Source organism: Bos mutus, chromosome 14 (genome assembly GCF_027580195.1).
Source record: "Bos mutus isolate GX-2022 chromosome 14, NWIPB_WYAK_1.1, whole genome shotgun sequence".
NCBI classification, from domain to species: Eukaryota; Metazoa; Chordata; class Mammalia; order Artiodactyla; family Bovidae; genus Bos; species Bos mutus.
In genome coordinates, this window is record NC_091630.1 from 69,321,130 (window position 1) to 69,344,457 (window position 23,328).

Genomic DNA, 23,328 nt, shown 5'->3' on the forward strand with positions numbered 1-23,328 from the left:
GACACCGAGAAGGAGGCGCAGGTAGCCTCTGCGCCCCTCACCCTGCTCCTCCCCCGTTGTTGCTCCCCGACGTCTAGGCCGCAGGCCGGGCTCTGGAAGGCTTGGGAAGGGGTGGGGAAGACCTGAGTCTCTGCCACGCGATCCAGGGGCGCAGAAGAGGGAGGAGGGGGCGCTCCCTACCTCACCCCACCCCGGTCTCAGAGACCTAACTCGGAGATGAGGTTCGGTTCTGGGTCTCCTCGACCCTATTGCTGGGAAAAAGCCTGGGGCACCCTGGAGGGGAAGGGAGGGGGCTCGGGGTGGGTCTCCCCTCGGGACCCTATTGCTTGAAGGGGCCGGGAAGGCCCCTGGCGGGCGGGGCGGGGCCGGGCCCCCTCCCCCTATTGCTGTGAGGAGGGGCCCGCCCTCCGGCCCCTCCGCCTGGTCGCCGGCGGAGACCTCCCTGGGGGCCCGTATTGCTGAGAGCCAACCCGGCTGGCGGAGGTACCGCCGCCCTAGGCCTGCACAGGGCTAAGCTGCGGCGGCGCGGTGGGCGCAGGGGCCGAGGGACCGCCGGCGGCGGCGCCCTTGAAGCAGGCCGACTCGTAGTGCTTGTTGAGATAGGACTTGAGCGCGAAGCTCTTCTTGCAGCGCTTGCACTGGAAGTGCTTGAAGGCGGAGTGCGTCTGCATGTGCGCGCGCAGGTTGGAGCGGTCGGCGAAGGCCTTGCCGCAGTGCGCGCAGCCGAAGGGCTTCTCGCCGGTGTGGGAACGCATGTGGCCCTGCAGCAGCCAGGGCCGCGAGAAGGCCTTGCCGCACACGCCGCACTTGTGGCGCAGGTCGTGCGTGAGCAGGTGCATGGCCATGGCCGGCATGGACACGTACACCTTGCCGCACGTCGGGCAGCGCCGCGCCAGCTGGCTGTCCAGGCTGCGGTGCGTCTGCTTGTGGCGGCTCAGGTTAGACGACGTGGCATACGTTTTGCCGCACTCGCCGCACGCGTGCCGGCCTCCTGAGCTGCCGGCCCCAGGCCCCGCGCGGGCCTCGGTGCCCGCACCCGCGCGCGCGCCGCCCCGACCCCCAGCCCCCGACCCCGCACCGCGCGTGCCCGCCCCGACCCCGCCTCCGCCGTCGCCGTCGGGGGCCGGCGCCGAGGCTGCGGAGGGGGCGGCGGCGGCGCTGGCGTTGGCTGCCTTACGACGGGAGCGCCCGTCGGTGATGAAGAAGGCGTCAGCTGCGTAGCCCTCGCTGACCGCCGCGTCGCCGTTGATGTAGCCACCAGCGGCTGTGGCCAGCTCCGGGCGCGGGGTGGGCGGCGGCGCCGAGCCCGCGGCCGCCGGGCCCAGCTCTCCCCGCACGGCCGCAGCGTACATGGGCTCCGGGGATGGCCCTTTGAGCAAGGCCGCCTCGGCATCGCCATCGTAGACGGAGGCGGGCCCCGCGTAGTCGTTGAGGTATCCTAAGGGCCGAGGCGGACAGACAGGCAGACAGCGGGAGGGGAACAGGGCAGCAGGCAAGACACACAGGAGGGTGGCAAGAGACACCAGGGCCGGCCAGAAGGGAACGGGGAGGACAAAGGAGAAGGGGCCGAGGGAGAGCGGGGCAGGGAGGATGGCGACGGCGGGGAAGGGAGGAGAGAGAGGAGAGATGAGCCAGGGCCCGGCCGGGCTGCACCCCGCCCTCGCTGGAGGAGGGAAAGACTCGCATCTTCGGGCGCGGCTGCCCCCCCCCCACCTTCCGCGGAGCTTCAAGGTCAGGGGGGAGGGGCGGCGCTTCCCTCGCCCTCCTTCCCCTCCTCCCCTCCCCCTCTCCCTCCCCCTCGGGTTCTCCCCACTTCAGCAGTTTTCCTTGATTATGCAACACACTGCAGAACCGCAGCGCACAAAGCCAGGACCGCCTGTCCAGGGACCCCGTCGCTCCTGCTCTCACGGTTCCCACTGGCTCATCCACCGTGCCCAGAGCCTGTGTCCAGCCTCGATGCTCACCTGTTCTGGTGCTCGGGGTCTCCCAACAAGCCCTGGAGAATTCTACCTCCCTTTCATCTTCCAGGTCTCCCACTACTCACTAGATTTGACCAGCTTCCGTTCCAGCCCTGTCTCCCTCCATCCACTCTTGTTTCTCCCCACCACTCCTTTCCGTCATCCTGCACCGTTGGGTACCACCTTGTTCCACATTACTCCCTCTCCCCAGGCCCTAATCCTTTGTGGGGCCTTCCTGAACCCCAGGAAAGGTGACCAGGAAGACACTGTGTTGGGGGCAGTGCCAGGGCACGCACCAGTGGACACCTTCACAGAGACAGGCTGCAGGCAGGCAGCATTATTCATGCCTGCAACTGCGGTTGTTCTCAAGGCATGAGATGGATCTCACAACCTCAAAGTCACAAATACACACCCCGCACGATGCAGAGTCTGGCTTCTTCAGAGTTACCCTCAGCCTCTCAGACTGTAAATTCTGGAGTCCCCTCAGGGTGGGCCGCACCCTGAGCCAGGCCTGCACCACCTACTCACGCAGGGTCAGACATGTAGCCAACCAGACACACTCTCAGCTGGGGTTGCCAATCACATGGGCACATCGCGGCCTCAGAGTCACATGGTCCCATGTAGTGGCACACAGACAGGCACACACTGATACAGGGTCACACACAAGTGCACATAGTCACATGGCCACACGCAGTCACATGTGCACACAGGCTTGAACACAGGCTTATGCTCCTGCAGGTCACACTTGTTTTTCCACCCCAGGCTGCTGGCACTCCCAGCCCCCTTGCCCACTTGCTAGCAATTGTCCTTGAATTTGGGCGCCCTAGCACAAAGAGCCTCCCCCTGCCTCCAGCACTTGGACTTCCCTGCCCACAGCCCACCTGCCCACACCCTTCTCCCTGACCCTGCTCCAGGGATGGGGGCACTGCTACTGCCTCTGCCCCGACAGGTGGGCGGCCCCCACTGGACCACATGGCTACTCCCTGGAGCTCCTAGCACTTCCCTGCTGGCCCTAGAAGAGGGGGCTAGAGGTGCAGCCAAAGAAAAGAAGAGGGTTCTGAGGCAGGCTGTTTCTGAGTGTGGTTTGCATACATTGCTGGTTCCTGACATGGCAGCAGGGTCCATTCTGTGTTGGTCAGGGCGCGGGTCAGTGTGTTCCTCCTGTTCCTGACCCCTGTTCCCCACATTCTTTCCTGCATCCATGTTCTCCCTGCTCAGCCTTGGCTCCGTTCTGGCCTACCTCTGCGTTCCCCTCTCCCCACCCCCATCCCCATCCCCGTCCCCTCCCAAGTCCGCTTCAGACACTGCCTCCTGCTGGTTCTGATTCCTCCGAGCCTATAGCCTGGGGTTCCTGGTCCCTCCAGCCCCACTCTCTGACCCTCTACCCCTTCCAGCACTGAGCCCCTCGCCCGCCGCCCCAGCCCCATCCCAACTCGCACCTTTCTCCTGCAGTCGCACGCCGAGGTCGCTCCGGGCGCGCCCGTAGGAGCTCTCGAGGTCTGCCGAGGAGAACGTGTCAAGTTTGACCTTCTTGACCAGGAAGGATCTGGGCATGATTCCTGCGGGGCTCCGGCGCTGTGGGCCTGCGGAGCCGGGACGCGGGGGGGCTGCGGCCGCGGCGGGGCCCCGTCACCATCCGAGGAGCGGCTGAGGCAGCACGGGTCCCCACTCTGGCCTCTGGATGCTGCCGCGCGGTGCCGTCCTCTCTCCTGCCTGCCCGTCCTGCGTTTCCTCCTCTGCTGCTCCGGACCCCTCTTTTTCTCCTTCCTTCCTTCTCTTCTTCTATTCTTCACTGCTCTTCTCTTCTCTCTTCTCTTCCTTCCTTCCTTCCTTTCCTCCTCTGGTCCCGGCTTCCCAGCCCGCAGTGCCGCCCCTGGACAGGCGGGGGAGGAGGCTGGGGGGGGGAGGGGGGGAGCGGCTCCGTCCCGGGCCCGGAGGCTGCGAGTGGGTGCAGGGCTGGCCCGGCTCCGCGGCCCCCTTCCCCCCCCCCGCCGCCGCGGCGGAGCTTCAGTCAGCGACCCCCCATGCCCCCGGAGGTAGCGGCGCGGGGCCTGGAGAAGGCGGCGGCGGCGGTAGCGCCGGCAGCTTCAGCACCGCGGCCAGCGCCGGCCCGGCCAGCACCTCGGCCAGCGACCGGGCGCGCACAGCCAGAGGGAGCGGCGAGGGGCGGGCCGCGGGGGCTCGGCCGCCGGGCGGGGGTCCTCTGCGGGGGTCTCTGGGAGCCTTGCTTTATTGTTCTGCAGCCGGAGCGAGCGGCGGCGGCGACGGCGGCGGGCGGGGGGCGGGGGTCCTGGGGGGGAGGGGTGCTCGGGGAGGGCGGGCCGAGGGAAGGTGGGAGGGAGGGATGGGGGCTTCGGGGGCGGGGCTCGGCGCTCGGACAGCTCCCGGGCCCAGCCTCCTGCGCCCGCGGCCGCCTCTGCCTGCGGCCCGGCCCAGCCTCCGGCTTTTAAAGCCCAGGAGCGACAGCAGGGGGAGGGAGGGATGGGGGAGAGGACGGCGGAAATGGCTGCGCGGGGCCTGGCCCCCGCCAGGGTCTCCTGGGAGGGGTCTTGGGGATGCCGCGGCTCCAGCTCGTGTGGAGTTCCCCCGAGAGGTTCCGGGAACGGAGGCCCAGACGTCCGCAGCATTGTGCGGCGTGGGAGGAGAGGTGGGAGCAGGCCTGGGGCCCACGAGCCCGGACTCGGGATCTTTGAGGGAAGAACACAGGGCGGACCCCAGAATGGTCGGTCCGGCCAGCCCAGCTGTCGGGTGTGGAGGCGAGGGATCTGCGGGGGCAGGTGGGGGAGGCGAGCGGAGAAGCAGCGAATGCTGAGGCAGCGAAAGCGCCGTGTGGAAGTGCTGCGCGCACCCCGTGCCGCAGTGTGTCCCTGCCGCTCGGTCACCCGGGCTGACCCCGTGCCCGCTGGAGAGGCCTTCTGCACCCCCGCCCTTCCCCCAAGGGGCGGAGGTCGAGCGCAGCGGCGTCGCAGCGAGAGGAGTGTGAAGGCGGAGAGGGGCTGCTGTGCCCTTGCTCCAGAAATTCGGTTTCACTGGTGGTTTTCCGCCCTCCCGCGCGCCTGCAGCTCCCCCACGCGGCCCCGCAACCAGGCGGATAACCCTTCCCCCGGCCGCCCGCCCAGAGTTTGCAGCCCGCATGACGTCAGGCCCAGCGACCAATGGCTGGCGCGGGGGTGCGGGGAGTTCCGGGCCGCACAATGGCCGCGCGCGGGGACATATGTCCCCAATTAGGGCCCGGCGCCGCCATTGTCCCCTCACGCACCCCCGCCCGTGGCTCGGGTCTCCCTGCTCCGAGCGCGCCCCCACGCGGCCCGCTGTCTCTGGGGACCAAGGTCGCAGGGGCGGCCCCGGGAGTGTGCGGGCGCGCCCCAGCCGGGAGCGCGTGCGAGGCGGGGGTGCGCGCACCCGTCGCGGCGAGCGGTGACCTTGTGTGGGGCTGCTGGTCGGGCCCGCGGACCCGGCCGGGCGCGCGGCTGGAGGGCCGCTCTGGAGGCGCGCTTTCGGCGGCTCCCCGCCCTCCGCGGATCTCTCGGCTTTACCTAGCGTCGCAACAGAGGAGCCGAGCGAGCGTGGCTGTAAGCGAACCGGCCCGGCGCGGGGCGCGGCAGGGACCGCAGGCCCGCTTTGTGGCGGCGGCGGGATATTCATCTTGCGTGGCTGGTGCTCCCGAGGGGCAGGGGCGGGACGCGGCCGTCCCCTTATCGCGGAGCCGCAGCCGGCGGGACCGCAGTGGGGGTGGGGGCAGGGATCCCCCTCGGCCGAGCGGTTCATCTCTGCCCCTTCCCGGGGGTCCCAGCGGAGGCGCAGCCGGAGGCGCGGGGCCAATTAGCATTTTGATTGCGGGACTGGGGGCCCATCTGGACCGAGGCCTAATTACCGGGCGAACCCTCGGGGCGCCAGCGGGACGTGCCAGGCGCAGTCCCTTCAGCCGGAGCTCCCCACCTCCCGCAAAGTCCGCCCCAACACTGCAGTCGGACCGCGTCCCTGTCCCCCTCCGTTGGTCCCATCGCCCGGTCGTCTGTCATGCGCTTTTGTTCCTCCACCTCGTCCTCTTTCACTCCCCTGGCCCACCCTTTGGCCCCACTCCGCCACCTCTTTCCTCAGTCCCATTCCTCCATCGCCCTCCACTTTTCCCTCATTTCTGTCTTCCTTCAGCCAACTTCTCTGTTTCTCCTTCCCCGGCTCCTGGTTGCCAGTTCCTGCCTCTCTGTCAATTTCCCATCCCCTGGCTCCCAACGCTCTTGATGACAGGGCGGTGTCAGAGCACCGACACATGTGTCCCCCGGCCAGGCGCTCCCAAGGGGATCGTCTGGGCCGCCCTTGCTTGCCCTCGTGTGGGTAGAGCCTGCAGCCCCTGGGGCGCCCAGCAGGGAGGGGCAGCTGGGCCTAGGCCCTGGCCATCAGTCCAGAACGGCCGTGGTGTGGAGCACACATGGGGCCCGTGAGCAATTACTTAGTCCTCCTTGCCTGCCTCTTTTCAGGCATCCTAAGGTTGAGGTCACTGTGCCCCACGATCGGGTCCAGCCCACCAGGGAGAGGCTGGGAAAGGACAGTTGGAGATACTAACACTTTTGGAAAGTTGCAGCCCCTTCCCCTCAGGCCACCATGAGTCTTCCACTGGGAGCTGGAGGTATAAGGGGCCTTGCTGCAGAAGAAGAGACCGGGGTCTCAGTGGCAGACCCAGTGGTTCCGCGCACTCCAGCACCCCAGGTGTATGCACATGCTGCGCCCCGAGGAGCCTCTCAGCCTGAAGGTCTCGGTTGCCCCGTCCTGTTTCACACTGCAGCAGCAGCTCCTCATCCATGTCAGATGGGAAGGATTTGGTGTTGGTTCTGTTCCTCTGCCTGCCTCTGCTTCTAGGCATGTGAGGCCTGGCAGGTCCCAGGTAACCAAAAAGTTAGACTTTAGCGGGACACTGCAGGTATCTTACTACACAAGAAATGAGACTTCACCAGAAAAGACATTAAACAACAAATATGCAAATTCAGGTTTGGGGGTTTGTTTTGTTTCTTTTTACATTTCATTATAGAAAATATTAGATATGCACAAAAGTGTAGAGCGTCAGACTGTGTGCCTGTCACCACCATCACCTAAGACCAGTTCACAGCCAATCTGGCTTCCTTTCTGTCCCTCCCCCCATCACAAAATGGCACTTTTCTCTTAGGAAATAAAGACATGAGAGCAGGTGGGTCTGGCTGTTGTATCAGAGACCCCCTGCCTCCTGCTGTGAGTCAATCTAGCCCTGCCTGGGGATACTAGGAAGTCCCACCAGACCCTGCCTGCTTCCTTTTTGGGCAGGAACATCCCCTTAGCCTGCTGTGTCCAGGGTCTGCAGCTGGTTATTGGAGAGGCCAGCCTCCCCAAAGTGGCCCAGGTCCCTCCTCAGTCCAAGGGATCCAGCTGCCAGAACTGCTCACAGCCTCTGTCTCTCATCCTCAGCCTGAGCTGTAACTCCCAGAGAACTGAAACATCTCTGTGTTGAGTTCCATGTGTTAACACAGTGTCTGCCCGATCAAGTCACGGGGCACTTGAGTCCAGGAGTGTTCTTTGGGGAGTTTTAAAGGAGACTCCAGAGCAGGGGCAGAGTGAGCCCTGGGGAGGAGGGAAAAGGTGACCGACCAGAGGAAGGCCAGCAGCGGGGCCACCAAGGTCGGCTCTGGCAGCGGGCAGCCGGCTGCCATCCCGCCTGCACTGCAGAGAGGCTTGTTGGGTGGTGGCCTGGCAGCCTGTACTTCCTGATACAGTGTGGGCCCCGTATGCTCGCTTCCCTGACTTTGCCATGGGATTGCCGCTTTCATTCAACATCTGCTCTGGAACTTCGTGCCCATGGCCTGGAGCAGGCTCCTCCCCCGGTCTCCCCAGACTGAGGACCAGGCTTGCGGCCTTCTCTCTGCTGCCGGTTTACCTTCTCACTCTCACAGGAACCTGAGACCACACTTCTCCACCAAGGGCACTGGTCAGTCTTCTGAACACTTGCTGGCCTATGTCCCACTCCCCATTGCCACTCCTGGGACTTTTCTCTGGGGTGCACATATGACACATGGTCTCTATTGTCCTCCTGGGAAGGACTCTGGCTCCACTGCCTACGGGGGACACCTTCAGCTGTCAGAGGCTCCAGGGGTTGCCTCTGGCCCCACATCCCAGCCTCCTAGTGGTGGCCAGCACCCAATGGCTGATCAATGCAGGACGCAAAGGCCTGGCATCTCAGCCTGATGCGTGACGTCTCTGGTGAGCCATTCTGACGCCTCAGCCCTCGCAGGGTGCTGGGCTGGCCTCGGCCCTCCTGCTTCCTCTCTTTCCTCCTTGGGGTTGACCAAGGGGCATGTCCTCACACTGCTGCCTCAGTGGTTCCCTCTTGGAGAACCCAGACAGGCATCAGGAACAAACACTCCAAGAAGGCAGGCAGCAGGAACTTGGGCAGACTCGCCTACTGCCTGGCTGGCAGCGAGGACCCATCCATGGTGCAGGCGGAACTCAGACAGGCGGAAGCAGAAGGCCGAGGTCCGATGGTTAGACCTTTGGCCAGTGGTGAGCAGGGATCACACAGCAGGGAGGAAACGCGGCAGCGGGCCCAGGACCTGGTGTTCGGGAAATGGAGGAGCAGCAGTCACCGAAGGGCTGGGGGTGGGATGGCTGTGGTTCAGTTCTACTGATGCCCCAGAGGGAGGACAGCAAGGGCCGGAGAGTTTTGTCTAGCCGCTGAAGGCCCAGCCCCTTGGTCGCCTGCACTGAGGCAGGCTCCCAGCTCTTCAGCCAAAGTGCAGAGGGTGGTGAGGGTCAGGCCTTGACTTAAGCATCAGACTAGTTGAGCTCCAGAGGAACTAAGGTGGCTGTCACTTCCAGCACAGAGTGCAGACAAGAACCAGATTTGCCACCCTACCTGGAACAACTAGAGAGCCAGACAAAATAGGGCTTCCCTGGTGGTCCAGTGGTGAGGAATCTGCCTTGCAGGGGACACGCGTTCGATCCCTGGTCCCAAAGGATCCCACACGCCACAGAGCAACTAAGTCCATGCAACACAGCCACTGAGCCTGTGCTCTGTAGCTCACAAGCCACAACTACTAAAGTCTGGCACCCTAGAGCCCATACTCTGCAACAAGAGAAGGTACCGCAATGAGAAGCCCGAGCACTGCAACTAGAGAGTAGCCCCTGCTCTCCACAACTAAAGAAAGCCCACACACAACAACAAGGACCCAGCGCAGCCAAAAATAAATATTTTTTCAAAACTGGACAAAATAAATGAAACAATGGGCCTCAAGACATTGGTACTGGGCAGCGAAGGACAGTGACCCCTGAGAGGGCCATACCCAAGAAAGGACACCTGAGAAACCTCATCTGTATGTGGACTTGACTTAGATGCAAGATCTCGGACTTGCAGTCTGAGCTGAGTTCTGGGATGGGAGGAGATGCTGGAGGTCTTGGGAGGAGCCAGATGGTGGACTGTGGTGGGCTACTTACATTCGTGGCTCCCAGGATCCTGCTGGTGTTCACACATTTGGTAGACCCTTCCCATTCTGGCTCTGGGTTTGGCCACATGACTTGCTTCTCCACTGGGATGTAGTATGAATGATGCATGCAGATGGTGCACACTATGGCCCACTGGGTCTTGTCCTCTTATAACACTCCCTCTTGCAAACCAGCAGCAAGACAGGCTGCTGAATATTGAGACACCACTTGAAAAGAGGCCCTGGAGGATGGGGGTCATCTTGGACATTCTGGCCCCAACTGAGATCCCAGCTGATGCAGCCATATGAGCAATTGCAGCTACACATACGGAGTGGAACCGCACAGCTGAGCCCAGCCAGCCCACAAAACCATGACAACAAGTACATCATTGCTGTTTGAAGCACCCAAGATCAGGGTGCTTGTTTGTATCCACTTGTCCTCCACCCTTGAGTCCTTCCTTCACTGTTCTGCGTGCCCAGCTCAAGTCCCACCCTGGATTCCTTTCCAGCCTGCATCCAGCCCTCCTGCAAATCCTGTCTGCTATGGCCTCAATGGGGCTCAGACCTGCCTACGATCCTCTCTGTTCCCCTGTGCCCTTCTCTCCCTGCACAATTCCTGCAGCCTCCTGGTCCTTCCCCACACCCTCCTCAGATGGCAGTGCATCTGTGCTTACAACTCCCCAGTGATTTCCCGAGGCCCCAGTCCCCTTCCTCAGCCCAGCCTGTCTTCTCATGTCTTCTCCTACATGTCCAGTTCTACCCTGCATTGCACCTCACACCTCCTCTTCCCAGAAGTCTCTCCCCCAGAGCTCCACAAGATCGCAATTTCTCGTATCAGCTCAAATGCTGAATCCTTGCAAAGCCCTGATCCCCTAGCTGAAGGAACACCACCCTCCTCCAGCCACTTTGCCAGCAAAGAAGTAGGTGCTTCAACCTGGGTCACCCTTAGGTCATCAGCTCCAAGTGGGAAGAGGCTTTGGGTCACTGGGTGGAAACAAAGCCCACCCTAAAGTCTCACTGACTGACCGAGCGGAGCCCAAGCTTTGGGAGCCCAGGCAGCTGGCATGCCTTTCTAGCCCCTGTCCACATCTGACAGGCAGCCTGGGCATCCCAGGCCTGGCTTGGTCACAGGCACTCACCCAGGCAGCCAAGCCCCTGGCTCACATTCCACACTCCATGCCTCCCTTGCTGCACTGACCCCCAACCTATCCCAGTACCTCCACAGCTGGGTTCTGCCCAACCTCTTGAGCCCATCTCCTGGTAGAACACCTCCTGAGAAGTAGGGGTTCCTAGCCTTGAGCCATGAACAACAATTGCTCCCTGGGATTGCCTAAAGCCATTCACCTAGCTTCTGGACTCCACTCCAGAGATGGGCAGAGATGCTGGCAGCCAAAAAGTGAGCAGTGCTGAGCCAGGGTTCCAGGCAGGGGCAGCCGTCACGAGCATGTGACATGAGGTCCAGGAGCCAGTGCTTGTTTAATGCTCTAGTGCTGCCATCTGGAAATTGATAACTTTTTAACAAGGACTTCTGCATTTTCATTTTGCATGGGGCCCTGCAAATTATGCAGGTGGTCCTGGTTCCAGGGACACTAAGCTGGCATGATGCACAAAGACCAGACCGGGGTCATGTTGAGCATGGCCCTGAGGAAAAACCCTGACAGGAAACCGAAGTGACTTCTCTGCTCCCACAGCAGCCTCCAACACCCAGGAAGCAAAAACACCCACTGCTCAGAGAACGTGGAACTGGGGCCACACAAGTCAGGCAGGAGCATGCTCCAGGGGCACCATGGGTCTGTCCTCCAGCAGGCCTTGAGCTCTGGCCTCGGGCGCAGCAGCAGCAACTCTGGGGAGTGGAGTCCACCAGAAGACACAGGGCTTGACCTTTGGCTGTGTCCTTGTCTCATTTCTGATTGGACTAGAAAGGGCATCTGGCCCAGACTGGACCAATCAGATTCTGAATCATGGATTCTGCTCATTGGTCAGCACTTCTACTGACCGTGAAAGGCAGTGTGTCCCACACATGTCCTAGATGCCTGACTGCTTGTCAGGCTCAGTCCCACTACTACCATCTTCCAACCCAAACTCCCCATTGCTTCCTGGCAGGCTCCCTGAGGCCCTGTGAGCTGTGCAGGAGGGGAGGATCCTGAAGAGGCAGCCCCAACTCGCACAAAGAAAACCCCCAGGCTTGAAGCAAGAGGTCACTTTATTGAGAAGAAGGCCAGTGGTGGGGGTGGAGGCGGGGGACTGGAGGGGAAGGCAGAACGCCTCTTGGGGTGGGAGAAGGGTGGGTGCCTGCTGGCAGCATCACACGTCCGGGTCCCACTGAGGGTTCCCCCCGTAGGCACCGGTCTTGCGCAGCACGATGCCCGGGCTGAAGGTGGTTCCCAGCGGCCAGTGGCGGACCACGTGCCGGTACGATGTGGCCAGGCAGTCAAAGTAGTTAATGTTGAGCTTCCGGGCAATGTACCGGCCCAGATATTCCATTTGCTGTGTGAGCGGGTGGCGAGTGGCAGTCAGGTCAGCTCTTGCTCGTCCCTCCCCTTGCCAAACCGCACCTCCAGCCCTGACCGTCAGCCCTGGCACCCTCTCTGCCAGCGACCAGCTTGAGGGCCCGGGCCAGGAGCCCGTTGTATGCACCATCCACCTGCGAAATGTCCCCATCTTAAGAGCCTAAACAGTGGTCGGAGTCCCGTTGGACCGAGAGGGGAGAGGAGTGTCTGTCGGACGCACCTCATAGCGCTCCGACAGCTGCACCAGCACTAGCGGCTCCAGCTTGTGGCCGCACAGAACCAGCTGGAAGAAGCACCTTCGATAGGCTAGTAAGGGGCAAGTTGCTCAGCTCCCGGACTCTGGTGAGCGGGGGTGGGGCTCCGGGGACGGGGTATGGGCCCGCGTGTCCGCCCCTCCCCACTCCACGTGGCTTCCCGTCCCTTGCGCGCCCTCCCCTAGTCCGCGGCCCTTCCCTCGCATCACCGTCCGAGTTGAGCGCCAGGCGCACGTAGACCAGGTGCATGGGGCCCTGACACACGGTGCGGCCCTGGATGGAGAAATGGTACACGCCACGCGCGTGGTTCAGCACCAGGCGGCGCCGCGGCAGCGACGAGATCATAAGCCACAGGCCCACGCCCACGCCGTAGGCAGGGAAGCCCCAGGTCTCCTGCTTCTGCACCTGCGGGCGCCGCGGGGACTCCCTGAGCCGCCGCGGGGCCGGTGGCGAGACGGGGCCGGGTCCCCGGGGTAGGAAGGTCGTGGGGGCGGGCCCGGGAGCTCAGACCTCGCTCACGAGACCGAAGCTGATGAGCAAGATGCATACTATGAAGAGCAGCGTCCCCTTCCACAGCGTGTCCAGGTAGTACTCGAGCACGAAGACTGGGGGCGACGCGGCGAGGACGCATGAGGACACCGGGCTCCTGCTCGCTGCCCGAGGTGGCAGCGCCAGGGCTCGGGCCCGGAACAGCCCGCCCCACGTAGGGCCCGGGCCTCGGTCATGGTCCAGCCTGCGGTTCCGGAGCCTAATCGGGCAGCAGCAGGCCAGGCCCGGGGCTCTGGCCCAGCCCCTCGCTTCGGCCCCGCCCCTCCCCGGGCTCTGGCCCCGCCCCTCGCGTCAGCCCTGACCCAGGCTCTGGCCCCGCCCTTCCCCGCCCCTCCCCTCCCTATTCGGATTCCAATCCCCGCCCCGCGTCTCCCCGCTTCAGTGTCGGAGTCCCAGTCCCTGACTTCGGTCCGCGCGCACCGTTGGGCTGCTGCTGCATGAACGGGTAGAAACTGTTGTTCTTGAGGCGCCTGGCGAGGCTGCGCTCGGTGCAGAAGAGTCCTTGGGCCCAGAGCTGGAAGGGCTTACCGCTAGAGGTCGTAGGCAGTCCGCTGAACCGGCCCTTGGGGGCCTGGGTCGGGTACGGACGGTCAGCTGGGCGGCTCGTCTGTTGCCACTACCCACTGCCCACAGCTACGCTCATACCTGGGAGAATAATGCTTCCAGGGCTGCGGTCAGGAAGGAGCAGGAGCTCTGAGGCGAAGACAGGGGAGCGACACCAGGTGGCGGTCTAGGCTGCGCGGCGCCGGGTTCTAGAAGCTCTGGGCAGTGGGTTCTAGAAGGGACTATTCTGTTGTGGTGTGCGTGAACTTCCCGGCTAGCCCCTGCCCCACTGGAAGCCCCCTATACAGCCTGACTCACATCACGTGCTCGAATCACTCCTGCCGGCCTGCACGATGTGCCATATCAGGGTCAGTGCTTCCTGGGTAGCAGGTGGGCAGGCTGGATGCAGGGATCCTTCCCCACCCAAAGCTCATGCCCACAACTCTCACCTCCAGAGCTGGAGCAGCTTCACCTGGGCCTGTACGGCATGTCAGACCGGCTGACTCTAGCCAAGGAAGGCAGCCCTCTGCTCACCCAGAAGTGGTGTCACAGACTGCGGGAGCTGGATTTGAGTGGCCAGGGCTTCAGTGAGAAGGACCTGGAGCAGGCCTTAGCTGCCTTCTCAGGCACCCCTGGGGGCTTGCACCCAGCCCGTGCTCCCTCAGGGCTCGGGCCCGGAACAGCCCGCCCCATGTAGGGCCCGGGGCCGCCTGCAGGCGGGTTCAGCCTGCGATTCCAGCGCCAAATCCGGCCACAGCTCTGGCCTGGCCCCTCGCTTCGGCCCCGCCTCCACCCCAGTCCCCGCCCCGCATCCCGGCCTTTTAGTCCCTGACTCGGGTCGGTCAGCCTTAACAGAGAGACACCCCAAGCCTAAGTTGGAGAGAAATCGGCAGGCAGGTGCCCACAAGGAGCCCATGACTGGGCGTGGTCACTCTCTCTCCATTGCCAGCTCTGTCCTAGTCAGCCTCACATACTATCAGAGGCAGCTCACCTTAGTGCCCTAGGATGGGGCACACAAGCACAGGCACTCAGTCCAGGAGTGAGCTGGCAAGGCACAGCCTCCCTCAGGGACAACCCTTGTCCCCTCACTCTGATCCCAAAGACCACACAAGAGTTCCAAAAAGGGTTTTATTATAACAAAACACTCAAATATCCAAAACTGGGAAAAGAGGCAGAGCAGGGCTGGCTGGCAGAGGGGCCTGAAGCTGGCTAGCTGGGGGAGGGGAGGCTGGTGAGCAGCTGCTCCAGGCACCATTGGACTTCCTCTGGGCCCCTGTAGGCCCGCTTCAGGCCCCGGGGAAGGCAACGGCAGGACTCCAGGTTGAGGTACCGCAGACCTGGGCAGCTGCTTATCACAGAGCTGTGGGGGCAGGGCAGGCCACAGCAGGTTAAGCACCAGCAGGGCTGAGCCAGTCTAGGGAGCCCTCGCTGCCCTTGCACCACAGCTGGCTATGCCCCTTACACCTATCAAGGCCCACCCTCAGTACCCTGGGTGTCCCTGAGGCCAACCCCAAGCAGGGACTTGGCCAGTATGGGCTCCGTTTTCTGACTCCTGGAACTGGCAAGCCACGCAGGATGGGGGCTAAGCTATACTGGCTCCACGGAACTAGGGGGTTGCTAACCTGACTGTGCCCGGTGTGACCCGAGTGCCCCTGAGGTTGAGGGAGCACAGGGCCAGGTGGGAGCCCCCAGGGGTGCCTGAGAAGGCAGCTAAGGCCTGCTCCAGGTCCTTCTCACTGAAGCCCTGGCCACTCAAGTCCAGCTCCCGCAGACTGTGACACCACTTCTGGGTGAGCAGAGGGCTGCCTTCCTTGGCTAGAGTCAGCCGGTCTGACATGCCGTACAGGCCCAGGTGAAGCTGCTCCAGCTCTGGAGGTAAGAGGAATGGGCATGAGCTTTGGGTGGGGAAGGATCCCTGCATCCTGCCTGCCCACCTGCCACCCAGGAAGCACTGACCCTGACACGGCAGATCGTGCAGGCCAGCAGGCGTGATCCGAGCACAGCCGCGCAGATCCAGCAGGCGCAGGTGAGGGGAGCCGTGGAGCAGGCGGCCCAGGACCTCGTTGCTCACAAAGTTACAGGTGGAGCTAGCAAGGCAGAGCTCCTCAAGGCTGGGAAAACCTGGGCCAGGAGTCATCGCTCGCCCGGAAGGCTTGGGCAGCCACATCAGGTTCAACAGCCGCAGCACCTAGGAGCGAGGCCCAGGCTGCAGATGGGGAGGGGGGTGACAGGTGCAAGAGGTGGGGCGTCAGGTACCTGCAGCTGGGGGCAGCCTTTCTGCAGGGCCTCTACAGGCAGCTGGAGGGGAGTGATGTTGTGGTTGAGGCCAGTGCTCACCTCCAGGACCTGGAGCTGTGGGCAGCAGCTGCCCTGTAGAGGTGGGGAGAACACGAGGTCGGGCGTCTGGCAGTCCCTGGCTTGGCACCCAGCTCTGCTCCTGGCTGTCACCAACCTACCAGCAGTGCACCCAAGATGGCTGTTGTCTGGGAGTTGTAGGTCAGCCACAGCTTCTGCATTCGGGGTCCAGCTTCCTCCAAGAAGCTTACCACAGCCGTGGACTCCACCTAGGGACCCAGCACAGGGGTACCTGCCACCTCAGCCCAGGCTTCCTTGGGGCCCCTGGGGACATAGGGCTCACCATTGAGTGCTGTATGTCCAGGCTGTGGAGCTGAGGGCAGGCTTTGGCTAGCATGATCAGAGCGTCAGGGGTCACACCATGACAGTCAGAAAGCTTGAGGAAGCTGAGCCGAGGACAGGACTCGCTAACCAGCTGTGGAAGACAGAGGGCCAGCTGGGGGTTGGAGAAGGGAAAGAGACCAATGGCTGGTGCCAATGCCACTTCACTGTCTCAGCAATGAGCTCCTTTCTGGCCATTCCAGGCCTACCTGGGTGCTCCCACTTCTCACTCCTCCCTCCTGGAGGAGATGCCAGGAAAAGAAAACCAAGCAGGCATCCTCATGGGGCATCACTGGGCCCCCACGGTACCTGACTCACTTCCTGGAAGTACTGGGCAACCCCAGAGTGTCATGGCTGGCGTGCAGGGCAGCCTCACGCTCTCACCTTCAACACAGAGTGTAGCTGGGACTTCCAGTGGATGAGAGTCAGCCTCTGGAGCTGTGAGAACCTGGGCCGACAGCAGAGGCAGAGCTGCAGGCCGTTTCCTTGCTTCCCTTCTGCCAGCGTTCTCCCCGCCCATCCCCTTGGTGCAGGAATGCAGGAAGGGGCCTGGAGCTTTCACACAACACAAAAGTGACGTGAGGGAGTAAGAAAAAGATGGAATTCCTCACCGATTGGGCATAAGCCACTCCAGGGAAGAAAGGAGCTTTTTCTCAGCCTTGGCCCCACTCTTAGCGGGGCGGCCAGCCAGCGGGGGAGACAGGGTCAGGGTGTGCCAGAGTGCAGGCTGGGAGGCGGCCTCGTTCCAGCGGCGGCACACGCGCGCAGCCCTGGGAGAAAGGATCTGGTGAGGGGCCGGGCTTTCTGTGGCCGACGCTCGCCCTCATTGGCTGCCGCTGTGGGGTTTCCTAAGAGGGACCTGCCCCTCCCAACTCTCACAGCGGCGCGGTCAGTTCAAAGTGTGGCCCCGGGTGTTCCAAGTAGACCCTGAGAGACTGCTGCCGTGGACACGTGTGTGGGCGCTCGGGCCCCCGCTGCGTGCCTATTCGGTCGGCCTGAGCTACGGCGCTGCGCGCAAAGGGTAGGGTACCTGCCGAGAAATGGTATAGGCCCATCAGCCGCCACCAGCAACCCGAAAATTTGCAGCAGGATTTCCAGGGGAACGCGGTCACCCCAGCCCGGGTCGGGCTCCTGCAGCGGCGTGGGCGCGGGCGCGGTCCTGGGTTTGGCCTCAGCCGCACGGGACCCCGGGGACCGCAGCCGCTGAGCTCGGCGGGCGGCGCGCCTCTGCGCGCGGGGGCGAGCGGGCCCCGGGCCTGGCAGCACCAGCAGCATGCTGTCTGACTGCAGCAGGTGGTACCCTGAGCCGCTCGGAGCAAGTCGATCCCACCACCAGTCTTCCGCCGAGCGGGTCCGCGCCGCGGCCGGGTGCACGACCCGGACTCTGCGGCGGGCCCGCCCTGCAGTCCCTGAAGCCATAATCGCCCGCCGCGCTCCAGATTCCGCGCCGGGGACGGAAGGGGCGGGGCCTGAGGCGGAAGGGCGTGACCGGGGCGGGGCCTGGACATCGGGCCAGCCCCTCGCTCGGGCTCAGCATCTAACTTCCGGGGCGGGGCTTCCGGCGCTGGGGCCGGTCGGGAGAGCGCGTTCGACGAGTCCGGGAGGGTGAGTTGAGGCTCTCGCTCCGGCTCAACTGCGTCTTAGTACTACTGTCGTGGCCCTGGGCGGAGGCGGCGCCCTCAGAGTGTGGCTGGACGGACGGCCGCCGGGCCTGGCAGCGCGCAGGTTCAGGACCGGGAGGCGCGGGACCTGGGCGCACCGGTCGGCACTCCGCGGCTCCCCGACGTAGGGCGGGGCGGTGCCCGCCGCGGTCACACCGCCTAGCCCCGACTCGGCTCCGACTGTCCCGCGGCTCGCAGAAGCCGCAGCGGTGTGCGGTGCCCTGTCCCGGAGTCCTTGTTCCGTGTCCATAGGTGCGAGTGTGGTGGCGGCGGTCTCGGCCACTCAGACCCGAAGGTCATCCTCCCTCTTTTACTCATTCTGCCCTGGGCTTTGGCGCTTCCCGCTACTCTGCCTGCCCGCGGGGGTATGTGTATCCTGGTGTCGTGTCCCGGGTTTGCTTGGCCCCTCCTACCTCCCATACCCCACCCCTGGCACCCCACTCAGTATCCCTGGTCTTGGCTGCTTGGTCCTCTCCTTACTCCGGTTTTGTGTTTTTCTGTCGTGATCCTGCATGCGAATGTGTTCCCTTCAAGCCAGACCAGGTTTTCAGTTCCCAGAACCGAAGCATCTTCTTTGGACCTAGGTGGGGAAAAGAAGAGCTGGCTGTGACCTTTGCCCTGTCCTGGAGGCGCCAGCCTTGGTCTGAATGGCAGCACCCCCGCTGGGCCGTCTGGTGTTGACCCACCTGCTCGTAGCCCTCTTTGGCATGGGCTCATGGGCTGCAGTCAATGGTATCTGGGTGGAGCTCCCTGTGGTGGTGAAGAACCTACCCGAGGGTGAGTGGGGGGCGGGTTGGGGGGTGCCGAAGCTGCAGCTCCTTTCCTTTCCTGGGCGTCCTGCCTCTGATACAGCTGCCTCCTTTCTTTCCTTGCAGGTTGGAGTCTCCCCTCCTACCTCTGTGTGCTTGTGGCTCTGGGGAACCTGGGTCTCCTGGTGGTGACCATGTGGAAACGGCTGGCCCCGGGCAAGGGCGAGCGGGTCCCCATCCAGGTGGTGCAGGCACTGAGCGTGGTGGGCACGGCCCTGCTGGCCCCGTTGTGGCCACAGGTGACCACAGTGGCGGGGCAGGAGCACTCTGTGGCCTTCCTGGCACTGGCCTTCGTGCTGGCGCTGGCCTGCTGTGCCTCTAACGTCACTTTCCTGCCTTTCCTGAGCTGCCTGCCGCCTCCCTTCTTGCGGTCCTTCTTTCTGGGCCAAGGCCTCAGCGCGCTGCTACCCTGCGTGCTGGCTCTAGTGCAGGGTGTGGGCCGCCTCGAGTGCCCACCAACCCCCACCAATGGCACCCCTGGCCCCCCCCTCTACTTCCCAGAGCGTTTTCCTGCCAGCACCTTCTTTGGGATCTTGTCCACCCTATTGGTCATTTCAGCTGCCGCCTTTCAGGGTCTCCTGCTGCTGTTGCCACTGCCGCCGTCTGTACCCACGGGCGGCCCAGGGCCTGGCCTGCGGGTGGGAACCCTAGGAGCGGAGGAGGAGGAAGAGGAAGAGGCCTCGCCCCTGCAGGAACCCCCCAGCCCGGCGGCAGACGCCACCCCCAGCCCAGAACGTGTGGGCCCCAGGCTGCTCTCCACCCACGGTGCCTTCCTGCTGGGCCTGTTGGCCGTCACCAACGCTCTGACCAACGGCGTGCTGCCCGCTGTGCAGAGCTATTCCTGCTTGCCTTACGGGCGCCTCGCCTACCACTTGGCTGTGGTGCTGGGCAGTGCTGCCAACCCACTCGCCTGCTTTCTAGCCATGGGTGTTCTGTGCAGGTACACAGGGAGCCCAGGCCCCTCGGGATGGGATTTAGGGGTTAGGGCCTGGGCCAGGCACAGCCAGCTCTGAGTTTTGACTTGCCCTTGGCAGGTCCCTGGCAGGGCTGGGCGGTCTTTCTCTGCTGGGCATGTTCTTTGGGGCCTACCTGATGGCACTGGCAGTCCTGAGTCCCTGCCCACCCCTGGTGGGCACCTCTGCAGGGGTGGTCCTTGTGGTGAGTAATTGGGACAGGGCAACAAAAAGGGTGGCCATCAGGAGGGGTTTGCCTTAGAGCAGGGCATCTCCGCTCAGCCTGCTACTATGTTCACCCTCCCAGGTGGTGTCGTGGATTCTGTGTCTGGGCGTGTTCTCGTATGTGAAGGTGGCTGCCAGCTCGCTCCTGCATGGTGGGGGCCAGCCGGCGTTGCTGGCCGCTGGCGTGGCCATCCAGGTGGGCTCCCTGCTCGGCGCCGTGGCCATGTTCCCTCCCACCAGCATCTACCAAGTGTTCCACAGCGGGAAGGACTGCGTTTACCCCTGTGGCCCCTAAGCCTAGTGTTGGGGGGGACTCTGCTCCCCCCACCTGTCTTCAGGGTGCCACAGAGACTTCCTGTCCGCTGCCTGGAGAGGCCCACCTCACATGCGGCCTGCTCACGGACAGTTGCACACTCCACAGGCGAACCTGGCACTGCAGGCAGGTGGAGGACACAGCAGGCTCAGAGCCATGGCCCATCTGGAGACATGGACTTGGCCCAGGATTTGTGTGGGGTTTGTACAATAAAGCATTTTTATTCCGTGAGTTGGAGTCGATCCCAGGAACAACTTTTGCGGTGCAGATGGACTTCCTCTGATCTGGAGCCTTGGTCTGACCTATTCAGGAGGGGCTGCCGCTCCCTGGGGCAGTGTCTGGAGATCCCGGGTTCGTGGAAGTTTGTCCTCTACACACAGAGAAGTGCCCAGAGGGACAGAGAAGGCCTGCTCCCGGGGCCTGGGGTCTGGGCCAAGGACCCACACAAGTTACAGCAGCCAGAGGCTTTGTGGTGGGCCAGGCCAGCCAGGCACAAGGGCCCGACCGCATGGGCTGCCTGCTGGTCGCTGGGTCTGTGGCCCAGGTGTGGCAGCATTTCCCTGCTGCTTTATGGAGGATCCTGGGGGGGATTTACACCAGGGGCTTGTTGCCAGGTCCCTGCATGGAAAGGGCTCTGTGAGCGGGACTCAGAAGACTGGGATGTGAGGGTCTAGCCAGTCTCGGGATCCTTCTGCCCAAGGATGTCACCCCCTCCCCCAAGCCACCTGTCCCATTTTTAGCTCCTGTGATCAAAGCTGCCAAGCCCCAAGCCATTGTTAGGTGAACGTGACAGCGGCTGCCTTCTCTCTGGGTTGCTGGCAGATGGCCTTGGCTTTGCACAACCCACACTCTGCCCCCGAGGCCCCAGGATGGCCGTTTGGGCCTCTGCTTGTTGGTGTCTGTAGGGAGCCAGGCTGTCCTGTACTTGCGGGCTCCCCCACTCAGGACTGGCGCAGCCTATAGAGAGCCCTGAACTGGGAGGGGCTGGGAGGGGATTTGGATGGAGGCTGCTGTGGGGCTGGGCCTGGGCTTCCTCTGTCTCCTCTGTGCCTCTAGGGCAGGTGGGGAGCAGAGAGAGGCCTGTGGAGGACAGGCTCCCAGCGGGGCCCTGAGCTGTGGTCCAATGGGACCGGCCTGGTATGGAGACCCTGTTCTCACAGACCAGGCACCCGCTTCCACAGGGGGCCCTGAGGCCTAGGGTGTGGACTCGAGGCAGTGGTGCTTGCCTTGCCACCCAGCCCCTTCCGGATGCCCTTAACTTCAGAGGCTGGCTGTCCTTGACTCGGGAAGCACGTGGGCTTCTCAAGGCCCCGGCCTTGGCCGGACCAGCTGAGCAGGAGGAACTTCCTGGTGGGAGGGAAGAATTTCCAGGCCTTGACCCTCCAACAAGCATTCAGCTGGGCCACACTCCCATGGAGCTCAGACAGCCCAGCCCCGAAGACAGGCCCTAGTGGTGCTAACCACCAGGCCACTTGACCTGACGGGACTGGGTAGGGGGCAGCAGCAGCTTGACTTGCCTCTTGCATTTGGGAAGCAAGGTGACAGGCAGCTGTGAGTTAGGGACACTGCTTTTGGTTGCAGCGAGCAGAGGCTGAGGGCATGAAATGGGTGGTGTATCCTTCCCCGCACCCCCTGACACTGCCCTTGTCCCTCCCTTGCCCACCCTGGAATGGCTCCCAGTTCCTTCCTGCCCGCACCCCCTCCCCCTCCACGTTGGGAGTCCAGGGAGCCTCTGCCTGCCTCTGTGTCTGCCAGATGTGCCAGGCTGCATAGAACGTGCATGGTCTCCCGAAGAGGAGGGGGGCAGGGGAACTGGAGGGGGTTTGAGGAAGCAGCCGCCCTTTGAAGTCTCCAGGACATTCCGGCCAGCGTCCCCGAAGCAAACAAGTGGGGGCCCAGATGACAAGGGGAGGAAAGGCCACAGGGCCAAATCCTGGAGAGCCACTCGCTTGCTCGGCACACCCTTCCCACTCTCAGCCACCCAGGGATGAGGGCCAGAAGCGGGGCAGCCCACCAAGCCAGCCCTTCAGAGCAGAGTGTCCCCCAGGACTGCACCCAGGCATGATGCCTCCAGCTGGATGGCATGTGGCCAGTCATTCGGCCTCCCAGCCCTGCCCAAAGGGTGTCTCAGACTTTGAAGGAGACCCCAGACATTCTGTCCACTGCACTTTCCAGGGGTCTCGGAGGCAACTGTAGTTCTAGTGGGTTATTAATCACAGACCCCTCTGGCCCACACCCTGTGGCTGGGTGGGTAACCCAGCTGATCCAGCCATGGTGCCCACACCAATTGAAATGGGGGAGGAGAGGTGACCCTGTGGAGCAAATGAGGACCCAGTAGATTGGTATTAGGCGTGTCAGTTGTTCCAAGAGTTGTAAAAACTACCCAAACTACTCAGTGCACACCAGACGGTGAAGATACCACAGAGGGAACAGAGCAAGGGGTGGAGGGAGCCAGACCCTGACATCATCCTGCAGTTGCCTGGATCCAGCTGTACCTGAAGCTAAACCCCTTGGACTTACAAGTTATGTCAGCCCAAAATTTTGTGCTTATTTTAGTTGAGTTGTCTTCTATCTGTCACAGCTGCAAGAGTTGTGAGGTCCTCTCTCGTCTCTGAAGCATCTGGGACCATCCAGAAGTTTGCATGCCGAGCACTGGCTGACCTTTCCGTGCCTGGGGGAGGATCAGTCACCGTCCTGCAGACTCTCCCGTTGTACTCCCCATGTCAAGAGCCCTAGGCTCCCCCACCAGCTCCTGAGCAGGATGCTTCGCTGACCACTTCCACCCTGGAAAGGAGAGTTTCCTGGAGATTGGACCCTCTCAGAACACCTTGAGCCAGGCCGGGCAAGGAAGGAGGCAGGACCTTCTTCAGCTGGACTATCTAGACAAAGCCCTGGAGGGGGTTTCTGTTTTCATGTTTCCTCTCCTTTGCAAGTGTGGCAGGAGAACTGAGCTCGTTAGAAAGCAGACTGCAAAAGGGCCCCTACCTGACCCCTCACAGGCGTCCTGCTACCCATGTCCCCCTGCAAGTGCCCACCCCACCCCACATGGATTTAGGTCAGAGGGATGTGAAGAGATGCAGCGGCCAGGGTGCTCAGGCATCCAGAGGAGAAACAGACAGATCCCCAGATGAAGGTGTCTGCTCTCTGTCTCCATTCAACGTTGCACTGCGGGTCCTGGCAATGATGGTTACACAGGAAAAAGGGCATCCAGGTGGGAAAAAAAGTAAAACTATCCTCAGATGACAGGGTTCTATGTATAGAAAATCATAAGGAGTCCACAAAGAACTTGTTAGGACCAAAAACAAATACAACCAAAATTTGCAGAATACAACATCAATATACAGAAATCAGTTGTATCTTTATACATGTTCAGCCGAAGATCTGAAAGTGAAATTAAGGAACATTTTTTTACAGTAGCATCAAAAAAAATAAAGT

The 23,328-nt window shown here is 62.7% G+C and overlaps 5 protein-coding genes across 13 annotated transcripts; 1 reads left to right on the forward strand and 4 right to left on the reverse strand.

Moving 5' to 3' along the window:
* Nucleotides 1-494: 494 nt before the first annotated feature.
* On the reverse strand, nucleotides 495-3,512 carry SCRT1 (scratch family transcriptional repressor 1). The gene is made up of 2 exons (XM_070382664.1): nucleotides 3,398-3,512; nucleotides 495-1,438 (listed from the first exon to the last, which is right to left on the reverse strand). The coding sequence occupies exons 1-2, from the start codon at nucleotides 3,510-3,512 to the stop codon at nucleotides 495-497; spliced, it is 1,059 nt and encodes a 352-aa protein (XP_070238765.1).
* Nucleotides 3,513-3,969: 457 nt separating this feature from the next.
* LOC138990738 (nascent polypeptide-associated complex subunit alpha, muscle-specific form-like) lies at nucleotides 3,970-5,603 on the reverse strand. Its single transcript, XM_070382804.1, has 2 exons — nucleotides 4,575-5,603; nucleotides 3,970-4,248 (listed from the first exon to the last, which is right to left on the reverse strand). Exons 1-2 carry the CDS (start codon nucleotides 5,601-5,603, stop codon nucleotides 3,970-3,972), a joined length of 1,308 nt encoding a protein of 435 aa, XP_070238905.1.
* A 5,988-nt stretch (nucleotides 5,604-11,591) lies between these two features.
* TMEM249 (transmembrane protein 249) lies at nucleotides 11,592-13,949 on the reverse strand. Its single transcript, XM_070382805.1, has 8 exons — nucleotides 13,811-13,949; nucleotides 13,706-13,728; nucleotides 13,359-13,406; nucleotides 13,134-13,284; nucleotides 12,675-12,769; nucleotides 12,374-12,569; nucleotides 12,131-12,216; nucleotides 11,592-11,887 (listed from the first exon to the last, which is right to left on the reverse strand). The coding sequence occupies exons 1-8, from the start codon at nucleotides 13,947-13,949 to the stop codon at nucleotides 11,705-11,707; spliced, it is 921 nt and encodes a 306-aa protein (XP_070238906.1). The 3' UTR covers nucleotides 11,592-11,704.
* A 164-nt stretch (nucleotides 13,950-14,113) lies between these two features.
* On the reverse strand, nucleotides 14,114-17,451 carry FBXL6 (F-box and leucine rich repeat protein 6). 3 transcript variants are annotated; one of them, XM_070382620.1, is made up of 9 exons: nucleotides 16,812-17,451; nucleotides 16,544-16,702; nucleotides 16,317-16,380; nucleotides 15,895-16,026; nucleotides 15,713-15,820; nucleotides 15,594-15,626; nucleotides 15,213-15,444; nucleotides 14,879-15,125; nucleotides 14,114-14,616 (listed from the first exon to the last, which is right to left on the reverse strand). In XM_070382620.1, exons 1-9 carry the CDS (start codon nucleotides 17,438-17,440, stop codon nucleotides 14,466-14,468), a joined length of 1,755 nt encoding a protein of 584 aa, XP_070238721.1. In that variant the 5' UTR covers nucleotides 17,441-17,451; the 3' UTR covers nucleotides 14,114-14,465. The 3 variants fall into 3 exon arrangements, with proteins under 3 accessions (XP_070238721.1, XP_070238720.1, XP_005897943.2); XM_070382619.1 differs by having other exon boundaries at nucleotides 14,117-14,616; nucleotides 15,513-15,626; XM_005897881.2 differs by having other exon boundaries at nucleotides 14,124-14,616; nucleotides 15,513-15,626; nucleotides 16,963-17,407.
* On the forward strand, nucleotides 16,836-20,582 carry SLC52A2 (solute carrier family 52 member 2). Of its 7 annotated transcripts, none has more exons than XM_070382650.1 (7): nucleotides 16,836-16,953; nucleotides 17,846-17,958; nucleotides 18,178-18,370; nucleotides 18,469-19,342; nucleotides 19,437-19,560; nucleotides 19,663-19,776; nucleotides 20,002-20,124. In XM_070382650.1, exons 3-7 carry the CDS (start codon nucleotides 18,241-18,243, stop codon nucleotides 20,104-20,106), a joined length of 1,347 nt encoding a protein of 448 aa, XP_070238751.1. In that variant the 5' UTR covers nucleotides 16,836-16,953; nucleotides 17,846-17,958; nucleotides 18,178-18,240; the 3' UTR covers nucleotides 20,107-20,124. The 7 variants fall into 7 exon arrangements, with proteins under 7 accessions (XP_070238751.1, XP_070238756.1, XP_070238755.1 ...); XM_070382651.1 differs by lacking the exon at nucleotides 16,836-16,953 and adding an exon at nucleotides 17,501-17,537; XM_070382652.1 differs by lacking the exon at nucleotides 16,836-16,953 and having other exon boundaries at nucleotides 17,504-17,888.
* Nucleotides 20,583-23,328: the final 2,746 nt, after the last annotated feature.

Excerpts from the sequence above, each read along its gene's own strand:
- SCRT1 (XM_070382664.1), bottom strand. The coding sequence starts at position 3,512 with ATGCCCAGATCCTTCCTGGTCAAGAAGGTCAAACTTGACACGTTCTCC. Across the intron at positions 1,439-3,397 it reads CGTGCGACTGCAGGAGAAAG|GATACCTCAACGACTACGCG; the intron begins GTGCGAGTTGGG and ends CTCGGCCCTTAG.
- LOC138990738 (XM_070382804.1), bottom strand. The coding sequence starts at position 5,603 with ATGAATATCCCGCCGCCGCCACAAAGCGGGCCTGCGGTCCCTGCCGCG. Across the intron at positions 4,249-4,574 it reads CGCCGCACAATGCTGCGGAC|GACCCCCGCCCCCCGCCCGC; the intron begins GTCTGGGCCTCC and ends CCTCCCCCCCAG.
- TMEM249 (XM_070382805.1), bottom strand. The coding sequence starts at position 13,949 with ATGGGGCGGGCTGTTCCGGGCCCGAGCCCTGAGGGAGCACGGGCTGGG. Across the intron at positions 13,285-13,358 it reads TGGAAGCATTATTCTCCCAG|GCCCCCAAGGGCCGGTTCAG; the intron begins GTATGAGCGTAG and ends TACCCGACCCAG. Across the intron at positions 12,570-12,674 it reads GCTTCGGTCTCGTGAGCGAG|GTGCAGAAGCAGGAGACCTG; the intron begins GTCTGAGCTCCC and ends CGGCGCCCGCAG.
- FBXL6 (XM_070382619.1), bottom strand. The coding sequence starts at position 17,440 with ATGTCCAGGCCCCGCCCCGGTCACGCCCTTCCGCCTCAGGCCCCGCCC. Across the intron at positions 16,381-16,543 it reads GAGTGGCTTATGCCCAATCG|GTTCTCACAGCTCCAGAGGC; the intron begins GTGAGGAATTCC and ends CTGTCGGCCCAG. Across the intron at positions 15,445-15,512 it reads AAGGCTGCCCCCAGCTGCAG|GTGCTGCGGCTGTTGAACCT; the intron begins GTACCTGACGCC and ends CCTCGCTCCTAG.
- SLC52A2 (XM_070382650.1), top strand. The coding sequence starts at position 18,241 with ATGGCAGCACCCCCGCTGGGCCGTCTGGTGTTGACCCACCTGCTCGTA. Across the intron at positions 18,371-18,468 it reads GGTGAAGAACCTACCCGAGG|GTTGGAGTCTCCCCTCCTAC; the intron begins GTGAGTGGGGGG and ends CTTTCCTTGCAG. Across the intron at positions 19,343-19,436 it reads GCCATGGGTGTTCTGTGCAG|GTCCCTGGCAGGGCTGGGCG; the intron begins GTACACAGGGAG and ends TGCCCTTGGCAG.